This window comes from Bufo gargarizans, chromosome 8, assembly GCF_014858855.1.
Source record: "Bufo gargarizans isolate SCDJY-AF-19 chromosome 8, ASM1485885v1, whole genome shotgun sequence".
NCBI lineage: Eukaryota > Metazoa > Chordata > Amphibia > Anura > Bufonidae > Bufo > Bufo gargarizans.
In genome coordinates this window covers 171,805,314-171,823,980 of record NC_058087.1, presented here as the reverse complement: position 1 = coordinate 171,823,980, position 18,667 = coordinate 171,805,314, and the positions used below count along the sequence as shown (strand labels likewise).

Below are 18,667 nucleotides of genomic sequence, written 5' to 3'. Positions count from 1 at the left end.
GAATCCGATTGAAAATCTGTGGGGTGATCTGAAGAGGGCTGTGCCCAGGAGATGCCCTCGCAATCTGACAGATTTGGAGTGTTTTTGCCAAGAAGAGTGGGCAAATCTTGGCAAGTCAAAATGTGCCATGCTGATAGACTCATACCCAAAAAGACTGAGTGCTGTAATTAAATCAAAAGGTGCTTCAACAAAGTATTAGTTTAAGGGTGTGCACACTTATGCAACCATATTTTATTTTTATATTTTTTCTTCCCTGCACCTAAAAGATTTCAGTTTGTTTTTCAATTGAGTGGTACAGTTTATAGGTCACATTAACGGTGGAAAAAAGTTCTGAAATGATTTATCTTAGTCTCATTTTTTTACAGCACAGAAACCTGACATTTTAAACAGGGGTGTGTAGACTTTTTATATCCACTGCATATTGACGACCTATCCTCAGGATAGGTCATCAATATCAGATTAGCAGGGGTCTGACACCCGCCCCCCCCCTGCTGATCAGCTGGTTAAAGAGGAGGCGACGCTCCATGTGAGCACTTCTTCCACTTCATTATAATGCACCTAGTCTCAGAAGTGCAGTGTAACACAAGTACCTGCTCTATTCACTTGAATGGAGCAAGTACTTGTAATTGCACTACTACGCCGCCGCTCTACAGGAGACAACATGTAGTGTAAAGACCCAGAAGCAGAGCTCGCATGGAGCGCTGCCTCCTCGTCAAACAGCTGATTAGCGGGGGGTGCTGGTGTCGGACCCCGCAGATCAGATATTGATGACCTATGAGGATAGATCATCAATATAAATCACTGCCCAACGCATTTAAGCCCCTACATGACTAGGGAATTAGCATTTTACTATAAGCTTTACAAAAGCGGGTGGCATACCCACTAAAAACATATTAAAAGACAATTTTCTGCTTCAGCCTTGAAGCTAGCGACATCCAGATCTACTGGTGGCTGCTCTGAGGTCTACCAGTAGGTCACAGTCTACAACATGGCCACTACTTATCTCCACTGTTAAAATGAATACTGCCTTGGAAGAGAAAAGTTTTAACAACATATCTGGATATTCACTTAAAATGTCTGAATATTTCGGACAGATTATGCATGTACTACTTTATTACAATGCCTACTAGTTCAATTAAGGGTTTTCACCCAAAATCAGTTGAAAAGAAGCTCAGACGGTACCTTTGGGTTCTGCAGCCACATCTCCAGTCTTTGCACCGCCATTAGTCGCACCTCTTTATATCCACAAGTAGCAGTGAGCAGACGGAGGAGATTTCTAGAGACATTATCCATGGGCTGTCGGCGATTAAGCTGATCTCTTAGCATATCTAGGACATACTCCTCCACGCCCTCTGCCAACTCTTCATACCTAGGGAGCCAATCAGACATCCAAAATCCATCAGTCAGCTTAAAACTTTCCTCCTAAACGATAGCTAGACTCCCAGCCCACCCCTCTGTCAGGTTGGCCAGGTGTGCATGTATTCTCATGAAGGCGAGGGGAATAAGCATACACATTAGATCAACCTGCGGCCCTCCAACTGTTGTAAAAGGAGATTTTTGTGAAACTCACCTGTAAAATCTTTTTCTCGTCTTTTCCATTGGGGGACACAGACCATGGGTATAGCTTAGAGGTATTAGTAGGAGGGACACTATGCAAATGAAAGAGCTCCTCCTCCTCGGGCTATACCCCCAGACTCCACCAGGAGGAACTCAGGCGTTGCACAAGCAGTAGGAGAAGGAGCAAGAAAAAATCATGGAAACCATCGGACCAAGCCATAAGGTCCAACCAGAAACAGAAAAACTGAACTAAAGACCCCTCCTGCAACAGGAATAATGGGTGGGAGCTGTGTCCCCCAATGGAAAAGACGAGAAAAAGATTTTACAGGTGAGTTTCACAAAAATCTCCTTTTCTCGTGCTTTTTTCCATTGGGGGACACAGACCATGGGACGTCCAAAAGCAGTCCATGGGGTGGGAAAAAATATCAGCACCGCCAGGAGGAACGCCCCAACGGTCAAACAGGAACCACAGCCTGCAAAACCCTGCGGCCAAAGCCGCATCAGCCGAAGCCAGTGAATGCAACTGACAAAAATTTGCAAAGGTATGCAAGGACGACCAGGTGGCCGCCGTACACAGCTGAGACGCAGAGGCACGACTGCGTCTTGCCCAGGAAGCCCCCTCCGCCCCAATGGAGTGAGCGGCAATTCTAGCCGGGGGAACTCCACCACAAGCGTGACAAGCCGCGGAAATAGCCAAGCAGATCCAGAGCGCCAAGAACGGCGGACGGAAGCAGTAGCCGCGAGACACACCTTCAGGACCCGTACAACATCCAGGGAATGCAGAGTGCGTTCCTTGGGGTTAGCCGGAGAAGGACAAAAGGAAGGCAGGACAAGATCCTCATCAAGGTGGAAGGGAGAGACCACCCTGGGCAAAAAGAAGGGGACTGGACGGAGCACAACTTAATCCTGGTGGAAAACCAGAAAGGCTCCTGACAGGAAAGAGCGGCCAGCTTCGACACCAGTCTGACTTAAAAGCTCGTGATGGGACGTGAACTCACAGCCACTGCATAATAGCCCAGAACTTTAATCACTACGCTATGTAGCTGTATCAGAAGCTATGGTCACAAGGAAGTCCAGATGAGAACAGTCAGAGAGACCCACCTCAAAGGCTCGAAGGGGGCCGACTGCAGAGTGCGCAGAACCAAATTGAGATCCCAAGGAGACAAAGGGGGAACATACGGGGAACCGAATGCGCCACCCCCGAAGAAAGGTCACCACCGGACCCTTAAGAGCAAGGGACCTCTGACGGCCCGCGCCGAAACCTGACCTTACAGGGAACTAAGCGACAGTCCCTGCACAAGCCCAGACTGAAGAAAAGACAGTACCATCAAGATGGAAAACCGAAGGGGAGGGAACCCCGAACCCTCAAAAAAGGATAGGAAGGCCATCCAGGTACGATAGTAAATCCGGGAGGAAGAAGACTTCCCCGGACTGATCATGGTCCTAACCACTGAATCCGAGAACCCCATCTTTATCAGGATGGCGGTTTCAACAGTCACGCCGGTAAACGAAGAGACCGCAAATTCCGGTGGAAGAACGGGCCCTGAGACAGTAGGTCCTGTCCGTCGGGAAGAGGCCATGGGGCGTCCTCCAGCAACCGAGCCACGTCCGAAAAACCACGCGCGGCGAGGCCACTCTGGGGTGATGAGAACGGTCGGAGTCCCTTCCGCCTCGAACTGGCGTAGACCCTTTGGTAGGAGAGGAAAACAGAGGAGGCTGAAGTCCTGCCACGGAGACACCTGCGCATCCATCCGTACGCCTCCGGATCTCGGGCGCGAGCCAGGACCACTGGGATCTTGTTGTTGAACCCGGACGCCATTAAGTCCACATCCGGACGGTCCCATCTGTGGCAGATTTCTTCGAACCCTTCTGGATGCAGAGACCACTCGCTTGGATCCACCGTGTTGTGGCTTAGAAAGTCCGCTGTCCAGTTGTCCACTCCTGGAATGCAAACAACACCGGAACGTGCGTCTCCGCCCACGTCAGAATTCTCTTCACCTCCTGCATCACCATCCGGCTGCGGGTCCCGCCCTGATGGTCGATATAGGCCACGGCTGCGGCACTGCCCGTTTGAACCCGCACTGGGAGGCCCGCAAGGAGAGAGGTCCAATAGGAGAGAGAGAGCGGAAAAAAAAATCGCCCTCAGTTCCAGAAAGTTGATTGGAAGGCGAGACACTGCCGCCGACTAAATTCCTTGAACCGTGCGAGACTGGAAAACGCCCCCCCAACCCAGGATGCTGGCATCGGTGGCGGCGATCGTCCAGGAGAATGCGAGAAAGGAACTCCCCGACCTCAGGTTCTTTGGGAACAGCCACCAAGGGAGAGCTGCCCGAACCCGCTGAAAGGTAAAGGATCTCCTGTTGCGCCAGGCGAGTGTGAAACTGGGCATATGGAAGGCCTCGAAAGAGGCTACCATAAGACCCAGGACCTGCAAGTATTCCCGAATGGAGAGGCACGGGGAGCGCAGCAGATGCGACACTGCCCCCTGGACCTGGGAGGACTTGAAGGCTGGTAGAATACTTTGGCAGCCGAGGTGTCCAAAATCACCCTCCGGAAGGAGAGCCTCTGGGACGGGAAGAGGCAGGAGTTTGGGAAAGTTACCAGCCAGCCGAACCGTTCCAGGGTCTGAACAGTGATCCGGACGCTGTCCGTGGTCTGCGGTAGAGAGGGGGGCCTCTATCCGGATATCGTCCCGATAGGGCAGCAAAGGAATGCCCCTGGTACGAAGAAGCGCCATGAGCGGTCCAGGACCGTGGCAAGGACCCGCGGGGTGGTCGCCAACCCGAAGGAAGGGCGACAAACTGACAGTGTCGACCCATAATGGCGAAGCGCAGGAATCGATGGTGGGATTCCGCAATCGGGACATGTGATAGGCCTAGGAGCAGCAGGGCGGGCTGACTGGGCCCTCTAGTGCCGGGAAGGCTGGTGCAAAGGAAGGCCTCTTTGCGGGCGACCTGAGACCCCCGGCGGAGGAAGCAGGCGACGGCCTACCAGATGAGAAACGGCAAAAGGCATGCAGAGATGAACTCGTCCAGCTGATCCCCATAAGGTCTGGAAACCCCAAAGGGGAGATTAGCAAGGGAACGCTTGGTGGAGGCGTCAGCGTCCCACACCTTCAATCAGATCTCTTCGCGCTGAGTGACAGAGATGGCCAACCTGCGGGCAAAGAGGGAAACAATGTCCCTAGAAGCTTCGCAAAAATCTTAGAAGCCTGAGACATCTGGAGAACCAACTCCAGTGTGTTAGTAGCCGCATCTCGTACCGCCAGTTCCTGGTGGTGGTGTTGTAACCACACCGAGAGAGCACTGGCTACCCCTGCTGAGTGAAAGGTAGGTCACAGGGACGCGCTGCCAGCGAAAAAAGGACCTGGAAGAGAGTCTATGCGTCTGTCTACAGCATCCTGGAAAGAGGAACTGACTAAGACAGGAAGGGCCACATAATTGGCTAATCCGGCCACCGGAGGATCCACCTTAGGGGGAGGAGACACCTCTCCTCGCCGTCAGCAGGGAAAGGAAAGTATATTCATGCGCTGGGTGGTCGAGAACCTTATTAAGACTACCCCAGGCCCTGGACATGACTGCGGAAAAATCCCTCATGGACCGGGAACATGGTAGTCTCCGACTGCCTGGACGGAAAAAGGGGGAACTCCTGACCAGTGGAAGGAGGAGAATCCCCTTGGAGAATAAAGGTGTCTCGGACAGTCACCACTAAGTCAGCCACCCTGGTGGAGAGCTTAGGCGAGGGGTCCCGCTCCATGACCTAATCAGAGCCGGAAATTCTCCTTCAGACTTGCGCTCCCTAAGGGAGGGGAGAGTCGCCCGAACGCGCCTCTAGACGAGGGGGGGGGGGGGGGGGGGAGCCAGAGCCATCCGAGGAGGGATGCTGCTGCTCACGCTCCCTGTTAGTAGTCGGGCGTCTCCTGTGGAAAACCACTTAGAGAGGTGGTTGGCGTCACAGGATTTGAAAATGCCCTATAGTCCAAAAAGGACCTGGCTCGTCCGAGCCGGATAATTCTCCTTCGGATTACTCTCCCTAGGGAGGGGGAAGAGCAGTCCGCAAGCGCCACCGGCGAGGTGAGGGGGGTGGAGAGACGGAGACATCCGAGGTGTGATGCTGCCGCTCACGCTGCCTCTTCGTAGTCAGTCACCCACTGTGGGGACCACTGAGAGAGATGGAGTCGTTAGCGCCACAGGATTAAAGGACATGGTTGCCTTGGCGACTAAGACCAATTTAGCGGCCGCGCTGGACATGGCAGATGCCCAAGCGGGGACCGCAGGCCCCCAGGGACGTGGAGGAGGGGTGGAGGAGGGGGGTAAGGCAGGGATGCAGGTAATACTTATCTGCTCCTGCAGAACTTCTCCCTCGACTCCAGGACCAGCAGGGATGCACCTCATCAGGCTTCTGACTCCTTGTCCAGGAGTGCAGTGTTCTGGTGGAGGGTGGCAGCAGGAGACCCAGTAGCTGGTGGGATACCGGAGCTGCAGGTCGAGCCCGGATCCACTTGTCTTCTTTGGGGGGCAATGGAGGCAGCCAGGCAGCGTCCAAGGACGGCAGCGGGCATTCCACGGGGGACCAGGAAGGCGCCATGCCGACCTGTGTCCCCATCTAGAATAATATAAACAATTTTTGAAGGCTGAAAGGGGCTTTGAACTCAGAAAGCCTGGACATGGGGCAGCAGCAGCAGTACCACTGAGCTACCAGCTTGCCTGGCACAAAACGGAGTAGAGTGATGAGGAGCTGCACGGCCATGAGCAAACAGAGTCTCCGGTGTAAGGAGAGTCAGAGCGGCATGCCGAGGCTCCGCCTCCCCGAACGCGTCATTATGGCGCGAAAAAAGCGCGCGAAAATAAGCGCGCGCGCGAAAATATGCGCGAAAATAAGCGCGCTTGCGCGAAAATAAGCGCACGCGCGGAAATATGCACGAAAATAAGCGCACGCGCGCGGAAATAAGCGCGCGCGTGATTGAAACAAACACCACGTGGAGGAGCGGCCTGCCGGCGGGCGCTGAGGGAGCGCAGCAGCCAAGGCCCGACGAGAGAAGCGCTGAAGCCCACAGTTTAAGGGGGAAGAGATGCCAGTACTCCAGTGCCAAAATGAAGAAAGTGCCCCATCAGGATCCTTCTTCAAGCTCACCCAGGCAGCCACAGACAAATAGACACAGAGGGAGGGGGAGGGATTGGGCAACACTTATCTGCTCAGCATGCTCCCTCGATGTCCAGACCAGCAGGGATGCGCCTCTTCAGACTTCTGACTCCAATCCAGGAGAACAGTGCTCTGGAGGAGGGTAGGCAGCAGGCGTCCCAGCAGCTGGTGGGATGCCGGAGCTAACAGGTCGAGCCCGGATCCACTTATCTTCTTGGGGGGAAATGGAGGCAGCCAGGCAACGTCCCAAAGACGGCGGCGGGCACTCCACGGGGGACCAGGAAGGCGCCATGCCGACCTGTGTCCCCATCTAGAATAAAAATAACAAAAAGGAGTAGAATCAGAGAGTGTCAACCTCCTTCACCAGACACTAAGCAAAGACTGAGTTCCTCCTGGTGGAGTCTGGGGGTATAGCCCGAGGAGGAGGAGCTCTTTCATTTGCATAGTGTCCCTCCTACTAATACCTCTAAGCTATACCCATGGTCTGTGTCCCCCAATGGAAAAAAGCACGAGAAAACTACAACTCCCACCATGCCCTGCTGTAGGCTGATACGCTGTACACTGTCCAGGAATGCTGGGAGGTGTAGTTTTGCAACGGATGGAGGGTTGCAGGTTGAGCATGCCTGCATTAGATAATGGGCAGGGCTCAGAACAGTGTCTCATTTGACATTCCCTATATGTGGAGTAATACATGATGCAGGTGAGAGAGCTTGGTCATTTCCAAGAGCTCCTGTATTGACAGACTGCTACTGTAAAAGTCTGTAAATGAGGGGGGCATGAGGGAAGCATCAACAGTCTGGTCAAAATGGCGTACTGTTACAAATAAAGAGTCTGTCCCATATAGACATTTATTACATCCACAGGATATGCCACAAGTTTCAGGATGGGGAATACCCCTTTAACTTCATTTCATTTAAAAAGGTTGTCGCAGTTTAGCAAATGTCATTTATCACGTAGATCAAGTTAATACTAGGCACTTACTAATGTATTGTGATTGTTCATATTGCTTCCTTTGCTGGCTGGATTTATTTTTCCATCACATTATACACTGCTGGTTTCCAGAGCTTACAATTAGTGTTGAGCAAACTTGTGTTTTAAGTTCGGCATCGGGTTATCGAAGAATCCCGTTATGGTCCGTGGTAGCAGAATCCATAACGGGATTCTTCGATAACCCGAACTTTAGACGCCGAACTTAAAACACAAGTTTGCGCAACACTACTTACAATCACACTGGAATCCAGCAGCAGTGGACGTGCTTGCACACTATAGAAAAAGGCGCTTTTTACTATAGTGTGCAAACACGACCACTACTGCTGGATCGCACGGTGGTCTTACTCCCTGGTAACGAGCGGTGTATAATGTGATGGGAAAAATGAATCAAGAGTTTTGAGGTTAAGAGTTATGAATGGCAAACAAGATGAGCACTAAGATAATATACCGAGGCATTAACTGTCCCTCTTGCTCTGGGCTCATTTTTTCCTCTGCGATGAGCAGCTCTGTTTGACTGTCCTCCTCCTCTGCCATAGATGGGTGAGGACTGTTGCCTGAAATGAAAATAGAAGATGCAGCTTTTTCAGTAGCTTCTCGCACTCCGTGGAAGAGCTTCATCAAAATTAAATGATTAAGGCACCAGGTAAGTCAATTCGTGAATGAATTAGTCAAATCAGTACCAGCGCTCAGGTCCCCGGCTATACGACCGGCTTCTCCTTGTACTGCCATGTTTTTTGGGGGCATTTTGGTGCAGAACGCAGTCTGGATGTTATCAACAAAGGTTTTACAATGAGGGCTGTCCACCCAAATCCTCTCTCCTAAAGAGTCCTCGATATACACCTAAAAAAAAAAAAAAAAAAAAAAAAAAAAAAGGTAAACTGGTTATGAAACGTCATAAAGAAACAAAGCAGCAGTATGTAGTGTCCTACTGTATAAAAAAAATCTGTCAATGCAAAGCGAGAAAACTCAGCGCACACATCCAAAGTATCAACAGGGCTCCACTCACCTGACGGAGGCCAAAAGGCTGCCTCCACTAGGCCAGTATGAGCTGACATTGGTGAATGGAGCCCTATAGATACATTACATGTAAACGCCAGAAGCTATTTCTGTCTTAAATGCCAAATTAAGGCTCAATACCGTATGTGAACACTGCTTAAACTTCAAATAGGCAACTATTTCTAACAAAAAGTTCTATTTTTTTTTTACTATTTTTAATAGCACACTTACCTTAACAAATATTTCTGGCCAGTTTTCATCCTCTTCATAAGCTGCCATAAGCAGGTTGCAGGCTAACACGGACACCAGGCTGTTTCCTTTGGCTTTAAAATTTATGGAGGCATCTCTTCGCAGCAAGCTGCACAGGGCCTGCAGAAGAGCGTTTCATTAACCATTACCATTTTAATTTGAGTTCCAAGTAATCACAACCCTTTTAAACGAGTTGAATCGTTATGGCAACCCCTCTCTATACGTCCTACAAGGCCATAAAGACATCTGAGTGGAGGCCCCTGCTTAGGACCACCCTCTAGGAGTAAGACTGGAGAGCTGCCCTCTACGAGTGGCACCCACCTTGGCGATTTTAGTCATCATGTATTTCAGGGAAATGTCCAGCTGGCTTCCCATGCCAAAACCAGCAAGATGTCAAGGGGGGAGGTTGGACTTGTGGTGAATGGCTCCAATATTAAAAGGGGTCGTCTGTCACGACTTATGCTACTTTCACACTGGCGTTTTGGCTTTCCGTTTGCGATATCTGTCTAGGGCTCTCACAAGCGGTCCAAAACGGATCAGTTTTGCTCTAATGCATTCTGAATGGAAAAGAATCCGCTCAGAATGCATAACTTTGCCTCCATTCAGTCTACATTCCGCTTCGGAGGCGGACACCAAAACGCTGCTTGCAGCGTTTTGGTGACCATCTGACGAAACTGAGCCAAACGGATCCATCCTGGCACACAATGTAAGTCAATAGGGACGGATCTGTTTTCACTGACACAATAGAAAACGGATCCGTCCTCCATTGACTTAAAATGCTGTTCAAGACGGATCCGTCTTGGCTATGTTAAAGATAATACAAACGGATCCGTCTGTGCAGATCCATGACGGATCCACACCAAACGCGAGTGTGAAAGTAGCCTTAACCCGATGAAATAAAGACAGCAGTGTATTACCCCAATATAGTTATCCTAATGGGTATAATTATATTTTAAAGGGGCTGTCTGCCCATTTGAAATAAATAAACTCAGAATGCTTGATAAGAATAATAGAAGAATACCCAACCTACTGTTCATCTGCCGCTCGCATTCCGATGCTTCCCGGGTTCCCTGTCGGTCTCTGCTGACAGGGACATGTGGCCGTTCAGCCAACCATTGGCCACAGTAGAGACTGGAAGAGGACCCAGGAAGCACCAGAATAAGAGTGGCGGAGGATTAGTAAGATGAGTGCTACTTATTTTATTGTGATCAAAGGGATCTGACATTAACCTTAACACAAGAGCAGAAAAACCTGCTTGAGAAATGCTTACCTCAATGACACCCTCGGTTGCAAAGATGTTCGGTTTCATTTTTGCCAAAAACATCAGACTCAGGTACAACGTGGGGTCGGGCTTTGCACGGTTCATCTTCATCTGCTTTACGGCTCCACAGAGCACTCCTTCAATTCTGTCATCATTTCCTTCTTGCTCCGAAGCTTCAACGTCATCCAGCAGTGAAGCCGGGGCAACTAAGAAAACAAAGTCATATGGTCAACCCCTAGGAAACTGAAGCCTCGGCATTGCCACAAGGAAGCTTACCAGCTAAGGTGGATTGGGTTGTTGGGAGTTCCCGAGTCATCTGAACATGAACATCCCGACCCAGCATTACAAGAGATGAGAGCAGTGAAGGCAGCAGATCGTGTGGAGAGTTTCAAAAAAATGCCCCCCTAGAAAACCGCAAGTACTGACACATTGTTTTGGCTGTAAATTTTTAGGTTTAATATTAACACTCCCCTTCTACTGCCGTACCTGCATCTATCCTAAGGAATGAGGCACAAAAACGAGATTTTTGTGGACTCACTTGTAAAATCTGAGTTCATTGGGGCCACAGGATCGTGGGTATAGCTGCTGCTAGGAGGCAACACTAGGCTCCCGCCGGCTATATCCCCTCCAGCCTGGAGAGAGCATATCAGTTTGTGCACAAGGAGTAGGAGGAAAAGAAATCAGAAATGAAATAACATAACAAAAACCAGTGGGTCCGAACCCAAAACTGGGGACCCTATCAGTTAATTAACTGCCGTCACCTGCGGAAAAATTAGAAACAAAAACAACGGGTGGGAGCTGTGTCCCCAATGAACTCAGTGAGAAAGAGATTTTACAGGAGAGTCCACAAAAATCTCATTTTCTCGCTCGTATCATTGGGGGACACAGGACTGTGGGACGTCCTAAAGCAGTCCACGGGAAGGGAGAAACCACACTCCCATGGAAGTCACAGCTACGGGAGTCTAAGACACCGCAGCCCGCAAGACGTTGCGGCCCAGAGTGGTGTCTGTCGATGCAAAGGTATGTGACGTGTGCAAGGAAGACCAGGTTGCCGCTTTACACAACTGTAAAGTCTAAGCCTAGTGGAAACGGGCCCAAGAAGCGCCCCACCGCCCTGGTCAAATGAGCCGTGATACGGAGGGGCGGAGCCTTGCCCCGGGAGCGATACGCCTCTGCAATGGCCAAGCGGATCCACCTGACAATCGTTCCTTTTGAGGCTGCCAAACCCTTGCAAGGACCCTCAGGAATAACGAACAGTGAGTCGGTACACCGAAACAACTCTAAAGCGGATAAATAAATCCGCAGGGCACGAACCACGTCCAGCTGGTGGAGGGCCGGTTCCCTAGGATGTGAAGGTGAGGGGAGAACGATGTCCTTGTTGACATGGAAGACGGAGACTACCTTTGGAACCGCAATTTATACTGAGAAGAGGGGGAGTAGAAGGGAGGGACTGTGGCCACTGCGCTACCAATGAATATAGTTAATGCTTGAATACAAACAAAGGCTGCAGGTGCCGGCCATATCCCATACCCAGCCTCTATTACTGCGCGCTGCGATTCGCCGCAATTAACCCCTCAGGACCTGAGGGATTAATTGCCACAGATCGCAGCCATAGTGGCTGGGTGCCGGGTATGGGATATGCCCGACACACGCAGGTTACATTTGTATTCAAGTGTTAACTATATTCATTGGTGGCGCAGTGAGCACAGTCCCTCCCCTCCTGCTCCTCTCTGTTCTCATTGATGGTCAGCGGCAGCTGCACACAGTGGGGAGGGAGGGACTCCTCCTTCTCCACTGTGCCGGCTCAGGATAACATGGTACGCGCCGAGAGTGGCGCGTGCCATGTTCTATCACAGTAGGGCGATATAGACGAAATCTCTATCGTTGGCCAAATTTATATTGTTTATATCGCCCAGCCCTACGCTGAAGGGATAACCACTTGTCCAAGGGGAGGCAGACCGTCGCCGCGGCCGTGTCGAGAATCATGCAGAGGAAAATAATCCGCAGTGCTGACTTCTGGAAGTTCACCAGCCAGCTGAAACGTGCCAGGGTGATGCGTAAACTGTCCTCGTTCTGACCGAAGATCGCAGCCTAGACGAGGATGTCATCCAGATAGGGGGATCAGGGCGATGCCCCTGAAACGGAGAAGGGCGAAGAGTGGAGTGAGCACCTTCGTAAACACTTGCGGTGCTGTTGCTAGGCCGAAGGGTAGAGCCACGAACTGAATACCTATTCGTCAGAAATGTGGGACCGCCAAACATTCTGGAAAAGAAGGAGCCGACCACCCCACCCGAGAGGGCGGGGGCGCCCCTTCATGCTGAAGGTTGTCAATTGGCCTGGGCGGGTTGTGCTTGCAGGCACCAGGCTGGTTGGGGTTTAAAGGACTGTTTTCTCTTCTGCTCTTGATTGGAAACCCTGGGTGGCCCCCCTGCCGAAGGGCATGTGCCAGAGAAGCAGCGAAAGGAGTGCAAACAGGAGCTCGAGGGCCTGGAGCGAACCGGACACTTGGCCTTGCCCTGTGGGAGGTGGGTACTTTTACCGCCCGGGGCCTCAGAGATGATCTCGTCCAACCGAGTATCGAACAGACGAGAACCCGAAAAGGGAAGCCCCGTAAGGGAACACTTTGACGAGGAGTCTGCAGCCCAGACTTTAAGCCACACCTCACACCGTAAGGCGACCGTGAGTGCGGATGAGCGAGCAACAAGAGAGCCCGTGTCCAAAGAGGCCTCGCAGAGGTACTTCCCCGCCTGAGAGATCTGCAGGGACAAAGACTGGAGGTCCGCCGGGTGAAGATCAGCCACGATGTCCTGGTGCAGGAAAAGGGCCCATACAGAGACCGCCTTAGCCACCCACGCTGAGGCAAAAATGGGATGAAGCGCGGAGCCAGCCACCGCAAAGGCGGACTTTGTAAAAGACTCTAGGCGGCGATGCACAGGGTCCTGAAGGGACGTGCCACCGGCCACGGGGATAGTGGTATGCTTAGCTAGACACGCGACGGGCGGGTCCACTTTGGGCGGGGATGATCATTTCGCAACCAAGTCTGGCGGAAAGGGGTATAACAGATCGAGGTGCTTAGAAGTGCTGAAACGGCGATCTGGATGTCCCATGCCTTGGCAATGATAAACGAAAAATCGTCATGCAAGGGAAAGGCTTTAGGAGCTTGTCTCGAGCGGAGAAACGAAATTCCCTGTCGGCTAGACGAAGGAGAGTCGTACTGAATCTGAAAGGTGTCGCTGACAGCCACAACCAGGCTATCTACCATGGAAGCAATCTTAGAAGATTGTTCCTGAGCCAGATCTGATTCTGAATCAAGTACCTCCCCTTCGGACAGTGTCTCGTCTGGGAGGGAGGACATGTCCAAGTGTGGCCTCGGGGAAGGTGGAGACACTGAGGCATCAGAAGAGGAAAAGTGTCCTGTTCTGGGCCACTTGTGAGAAGGTCTGACCCTAGGTTGGTCGCCCGAGGAAGGCGCGGGATGCACAGGTCAGGACTGGTCAACCAATTGACCCATGAGAGAAAGGGTGGATTGGGAAACTTTCGATAGGTCTTCTACTGCCCGGGACAAGGCAGGGGGACTAAATTAGTTGCGGCGGCCGGCTGCAAAGCACTTCTGGACGGCCGAAAACAAAGGCGGCACGGGAGAAGCGGGGGCCGCCTGGAAGAGAGGGCGCACCCGGGAGACTAGCCAGGGGAGAAGAAAAAAAAGGGGCCGAGGCGCAGGGAACTGGGAAGGCCGCCAACCGAGGTAGGCCCAAATAGGGACTGGGGCCTAAATTAGAGGGGCAGGCGGCCGGAACCCCCCCTGAGCCAGGTAATCCCAAGGGAGGAGGACATTTTGGCCCCAGGGAGGGAAGAAGTGAAGGAGCGGGCAATAGGGGGAACACAGGTAATACTCACCGAATCCAGCCTACTCACCCCATCTGCCACCTCTTTTGTTCACCCTCCCTCGACAGGTCCACCGAAGTGGCAGGAAGCTGGCAAGGAGGGAGGGCCGGATCCAGGTGACCCTTTGGCTGACAGGAAGCAGGGAAGCGAGGCTGCCCTGGTCCTCTTTTTCTTCTTGGGGGAGCTGGACTGGGAGGGAAGCCGACCCGGGCCATGGTCCCCGGGAAAACAGGCGGCCCTGTTCCTCCAACCTGAAAAAGGGAACGAAAAAAAATATATAAAATAGCAGAAAACTGATATGCTCTATCCAGGCTGGATGGGAATATTGCAGGGCGGGAGAAGCTAACACTTTTCTGCTCAGTGTCGCCTCCTAGCGGCAGCTATACCCACGGTCCTGTGTCCCCCAATGATACAAGCGAGAAATACCTCATGTCTTAAGTACATCAGCTACTATTCTTCTAGATCTCTGAGGTTACAAAACTCAGTACAGAACATAAATACAATCGAGAATATCAGAATTAGGATGACCACCTTCAATTGGGATAACAGACGGCTCCTTGATGGATGGGGAGATGGCCCTCTTCTCAGCTACGGCAGCTTCAGCCAGTCGTCCCAATGCACTCAGAGGGGGAGTGGAAGAAAGCTTAGGGCGTTTTGTGAGTTGAGTCAGCGCTGAAGTGCTGGCTAAGGCAGATGAGGCCTCACGCTTCCTTTCAGAGGTCAATCCAGGAGCGGGTGGCTTAAGAAGATTGGTGGGGGCTTTGGAGTCACTGGCTTGCCCCTTGTTGCCTAAAGCAATGAAATCCCCTGGAGGAGGATGACCTGCAAATAAAACAGAAGAAACCAAACACTTGTATAAAAAAATGCCCTGTATTTGAAGTTAATGCCATGGCTTTTTTTTTTTTTTTTTTACAAGAAATTTTGGCATCTTTTTTATTTTTTAAATATCTAAAGAAAAACATTTCTAGTATTTTTAAAATACAGGAGAAGAATATGGGAATAATGACAGAAAAAAAACACTATAGCCAATACATGCAGCACTTTGGGGGATAGAGACCAAAAACACTACAAACTATATATAAAAAACAAAACAAAAATAAAAATAAAAAAAATGGTATGTAATGCATTTGTACGACCTATAAAAAAAAAAAAATGCAGGGAAACACTCTGCAAAATGCAGTTTGTGAATCTGACCCTAAGGGTCCATTCACATGTCCGTAAGTGTTTTGCGGATCCGCAAAACACGGACACCTGCAATGTGCGATCCGCAATTTGCGGACCGCACATCACAGACACTATTAGAAAATGCCTTTTCTGGTCCGCAATTGCGGACAAGAATAGGACATCTTCTATTTTTTCAGGAACGAAATTGCGGATCCCGAAAAACGGATCCCGAAAATGTGGATTTGCATCCGTTCCAGCCCCTTTGAAAGTGAATGGGTCCGCAAATTGCGGAACGAATACGGACGTGTGAATGGACCCTAAGGGGGTTTTCCAGGAAGCATGCTCTCTGCTCTGACACTGGGTATGGGGAGATACAACCACACACTGGGCACATGGATGGCGAGGTGACTGTCCAGTCCAGTCAAGCTAGTATCCAGCATGGATCCAATTAGCTGAAAAAGAACCTGTGCAGACACTTGCTGAGCTTTGTACGCTTTCCTCGGGAAATGTATCACTCAATTCTCGTAGTTAAAAAAATATAATAATAATAATAATAATAATAATAATAATAATAATAATAATATAATTAAAGGGGTTTTCTCATCTCAGACAATGTCTTATAGGTACGGGTCCCACCGCTAGGATCCGGACCTATATCGAGAACAGAGCCCCGAAAGTCAAGAAGGGTGCACTGCGCATGCGCAGCCGCCCTCCATTCATTTCTATGGGGCCGCCGAAAATAGCCAAGCGCTGGCTTGGCTATTGCCGTCTGCCCCATAGAAACAAATGGGAACATAGGCCGCACATTCACTTCTATGGGAGAGGCGTGATTAGGGCTTGGTGGTGGTCCTTCAGCCACAGCGCTTCCCGGCTCCACTCTCGATATAGGTGCGGGTCCCAGCGGTGGGACCCACGCCTATCAGACAATGGGGGCATATCCTAGCGATGTGCCCCCATTGTCTAAGATGGGAATACCCCTTTAAAGGGGATTTGACAGAGAACATTCTTCACATTGTGGACAACATTGATATACCTGAGGATTTTCCCGCAGCGCTGGGCCGACGCACGGCAGTTGCCTTGGGGCGATTCATCGTGTCAACCCTATGGAAAATAAAGCACAATGGAGAAAAATGAATAAGACGAGCTGACATTTTCCTAGTGAACAATGATGCTTTTTTCCAAATTCCAAGGTATGAAATGTATGATCTTACCGGAATAGGGCCCGCAGCACTAGATTATTAAGAACAACCGAGGTTATCATGGAAGATAAATATATTGTGACCCCATCATGGGAGCAGTGCAGAGATTCCAAAACCCAGTCACATGTATCCCCGCACAGACCCCAAAACCACCCGGCGCAAGCACTGTATAACACCAGGATGCACTGTGCCACCTCTTCACATTTCCAAAGCAATAGTTATTATATTCTCTGCTTCCACGTTATGTCCCCTTCTCCTTCACTGACAAGGCCTACATCACAAAAAGCTCCACACTGACCCACTGCAATGGTCACACGTGAACTAGCTTTCTAGGAAACGCCGAGGCCGCATTACAGTGGTCCCACGCTTTTACTGCCACCAATGATCACCATGTAGCCACCGGCTAAACCTACAAAATGAAAATAACCTTACCTAAAATATCTTCAAGGTATGGTGAAAGGACAGGCAGGAGGTTCTGGAATCCTTCTACATCTCAGGTGCCTGCAAACGAAAAGAAATATGGGGCGTAAGGCAACATAATGCTTCTTTACTACCAGCAAATAGTCCAATGTTCCTCTACCTGGTGCAAAACTACTACTCCCAGCATGCTCTGACAGCTGACAAACTAAGGGTTGGGGAACACGGCTATAGTCATAGGCAGAGAGTGACGACATCCGTGTCCCCATAAAGAGAGCGCTGTCCTCCAGTGAGAAGCGCAGCCTCTTCCTAGGCCGGCAACGTCATGTTCGTCAACATGGTCTAGGCCAGGGATGGCCAACCTGTTGGAAAACTACAATTCCCACCATGCCCTGCTGTAGGCTGATCGTTGTAGACAGTCTGGGCATGCTGGGAGTTGTAGTTTTCCAACAGCTGGAGCGCCGCAGGTTGGCCATCCCTGGTCTAGGCATGGGGCAGAGCTGCAATACCAAGCACAACCGCGGTGCTCGGTGAGGCCGAGGCACTAACAGAGTACCGTGGTTTCCTCAAACAGCTGATTAGTGTGGGTGCTGGGAGTCTGACCCCCTGTCAATCTGATATTGACAACCTATCCCGAGGATAGGCCATCAATATTCAATTCTTCTCAGGATAGGTCATCACTATCTGATTGTGGGGGTCCGACACCCAGGACCCCCGCCGATAACTATTTGAGAAGGTACCGGCACCAAGCACAGCGCCATCCATGGTATAGTGGCCATGCTTGGCATTGCAGCTCAGCAAGTTCTTCCCAACACATGTGGATTTTGGTGTAGATCTGCGGCGGATTTCACCCTCTCCATATGCAAAAAGGTAAAATCACCGGTGGAAATCCATCGAAAACATGACAAGCTGCAGATTTAAATATAGTCCACCACACACAGAAGCTCAACTTTGTGCCGCTGAACGTTTTTACGCAATGCGTGGATGACGTTTCTTAACATCTCGGGCGCTTCGCTGCTGTCTAAAAACACTGCGCATTTGGCGCAGGCAAACCTGCCAAGTAAACACCCCACGAGGACGCACTCTGAGGCACATGCACGGGGCGCGGGCTTGAAACTTCACAGCATAAGGGCTCATTCATAAGACCGCATGTATTTTGTGGTCCGCAAAAAAAAAAACGATGACATCCGTATTGCATCCGTTTTTTTTACGATCCATTTTAACAATGCCTGTCCCTGTCCACAAAACGGACTTGTGGACAGATACGGAATGCACAGTCATTTACGGGTTTTTTTGGCGGCCCCACTGAAATGAATGGCCCGCAAAAAAACGGAGATGGACAAAAAAATACGTTTGTGTGCAGGAGCCCGGACCAATCAGATTCAAGCTTTCTTTTTCTGACCTTATGGAAGATAAGAGCAGCAATCTGATTGGTTTCTATGGAGTTCTGATACATCTCCCCCAGAGAACAAGCAGAACATGAGACAGTTTTATGCTGCTGTCATGGTAGTCACTGTGCGACATTTCAATCACATGTCGCACGTCTAGGACAAAGTAGCGCCATCTATAAAATCTCCCAAGACTTTTTCATACAAAACAGCGTATACCACATACACGGCACCGTACACACCACAAAAGGGCACCGGGAGAAGACGCAGACTATGCTCCGGCCTGTCCTACACCCGGGATTCACACCGCCCCATCACTAGCTGCCTGTGACCGGGGCTTCAAGGGGAGAACGGGAATCCTCGCTCCTCAGCACAACAATACCACTCTGAGCCGACTCCTCTCTACTTCCGGGTGCCGC

The 18,667-nt window shown here is 50.7% G+C and overlaps 1 protein-coding gene across 1 annotated transcript in view; it reads right to left on the bottom strand.

Moving 5' to 3' along the window:
* Positions 1-18,667, bottom strand: part of INTS1 (integrator complex subunit 1) — a 92,613-nt gene extending 73,946 nt beyond the window's left edge. The window contains 9 exon segments of the mRNA XM_044304992.1: positions 1,183-1,369; positions 8,138-8,243; positions 8,370-8,529; positions 8,917-9,054; positions 10,205-10,401; positions 14,612-14,902; positions 16,278-16,345; positions 16,876-16,944; positions 18,491-18,667. Coding sequence (XP_044160927.1) covers positions 1,183-1,369; positions 8,138-8,243; positions 8,370-8,529; positions 8,917-9,054; positions 10,205-10,401; positions 14,612-14,902; positions 16,278-16,335 — 1,137 coding nt within the window. The 5' untranslated portion in view covers positions 16,336-16,345; positions 16,876-16,944; positions 18,491-18,667.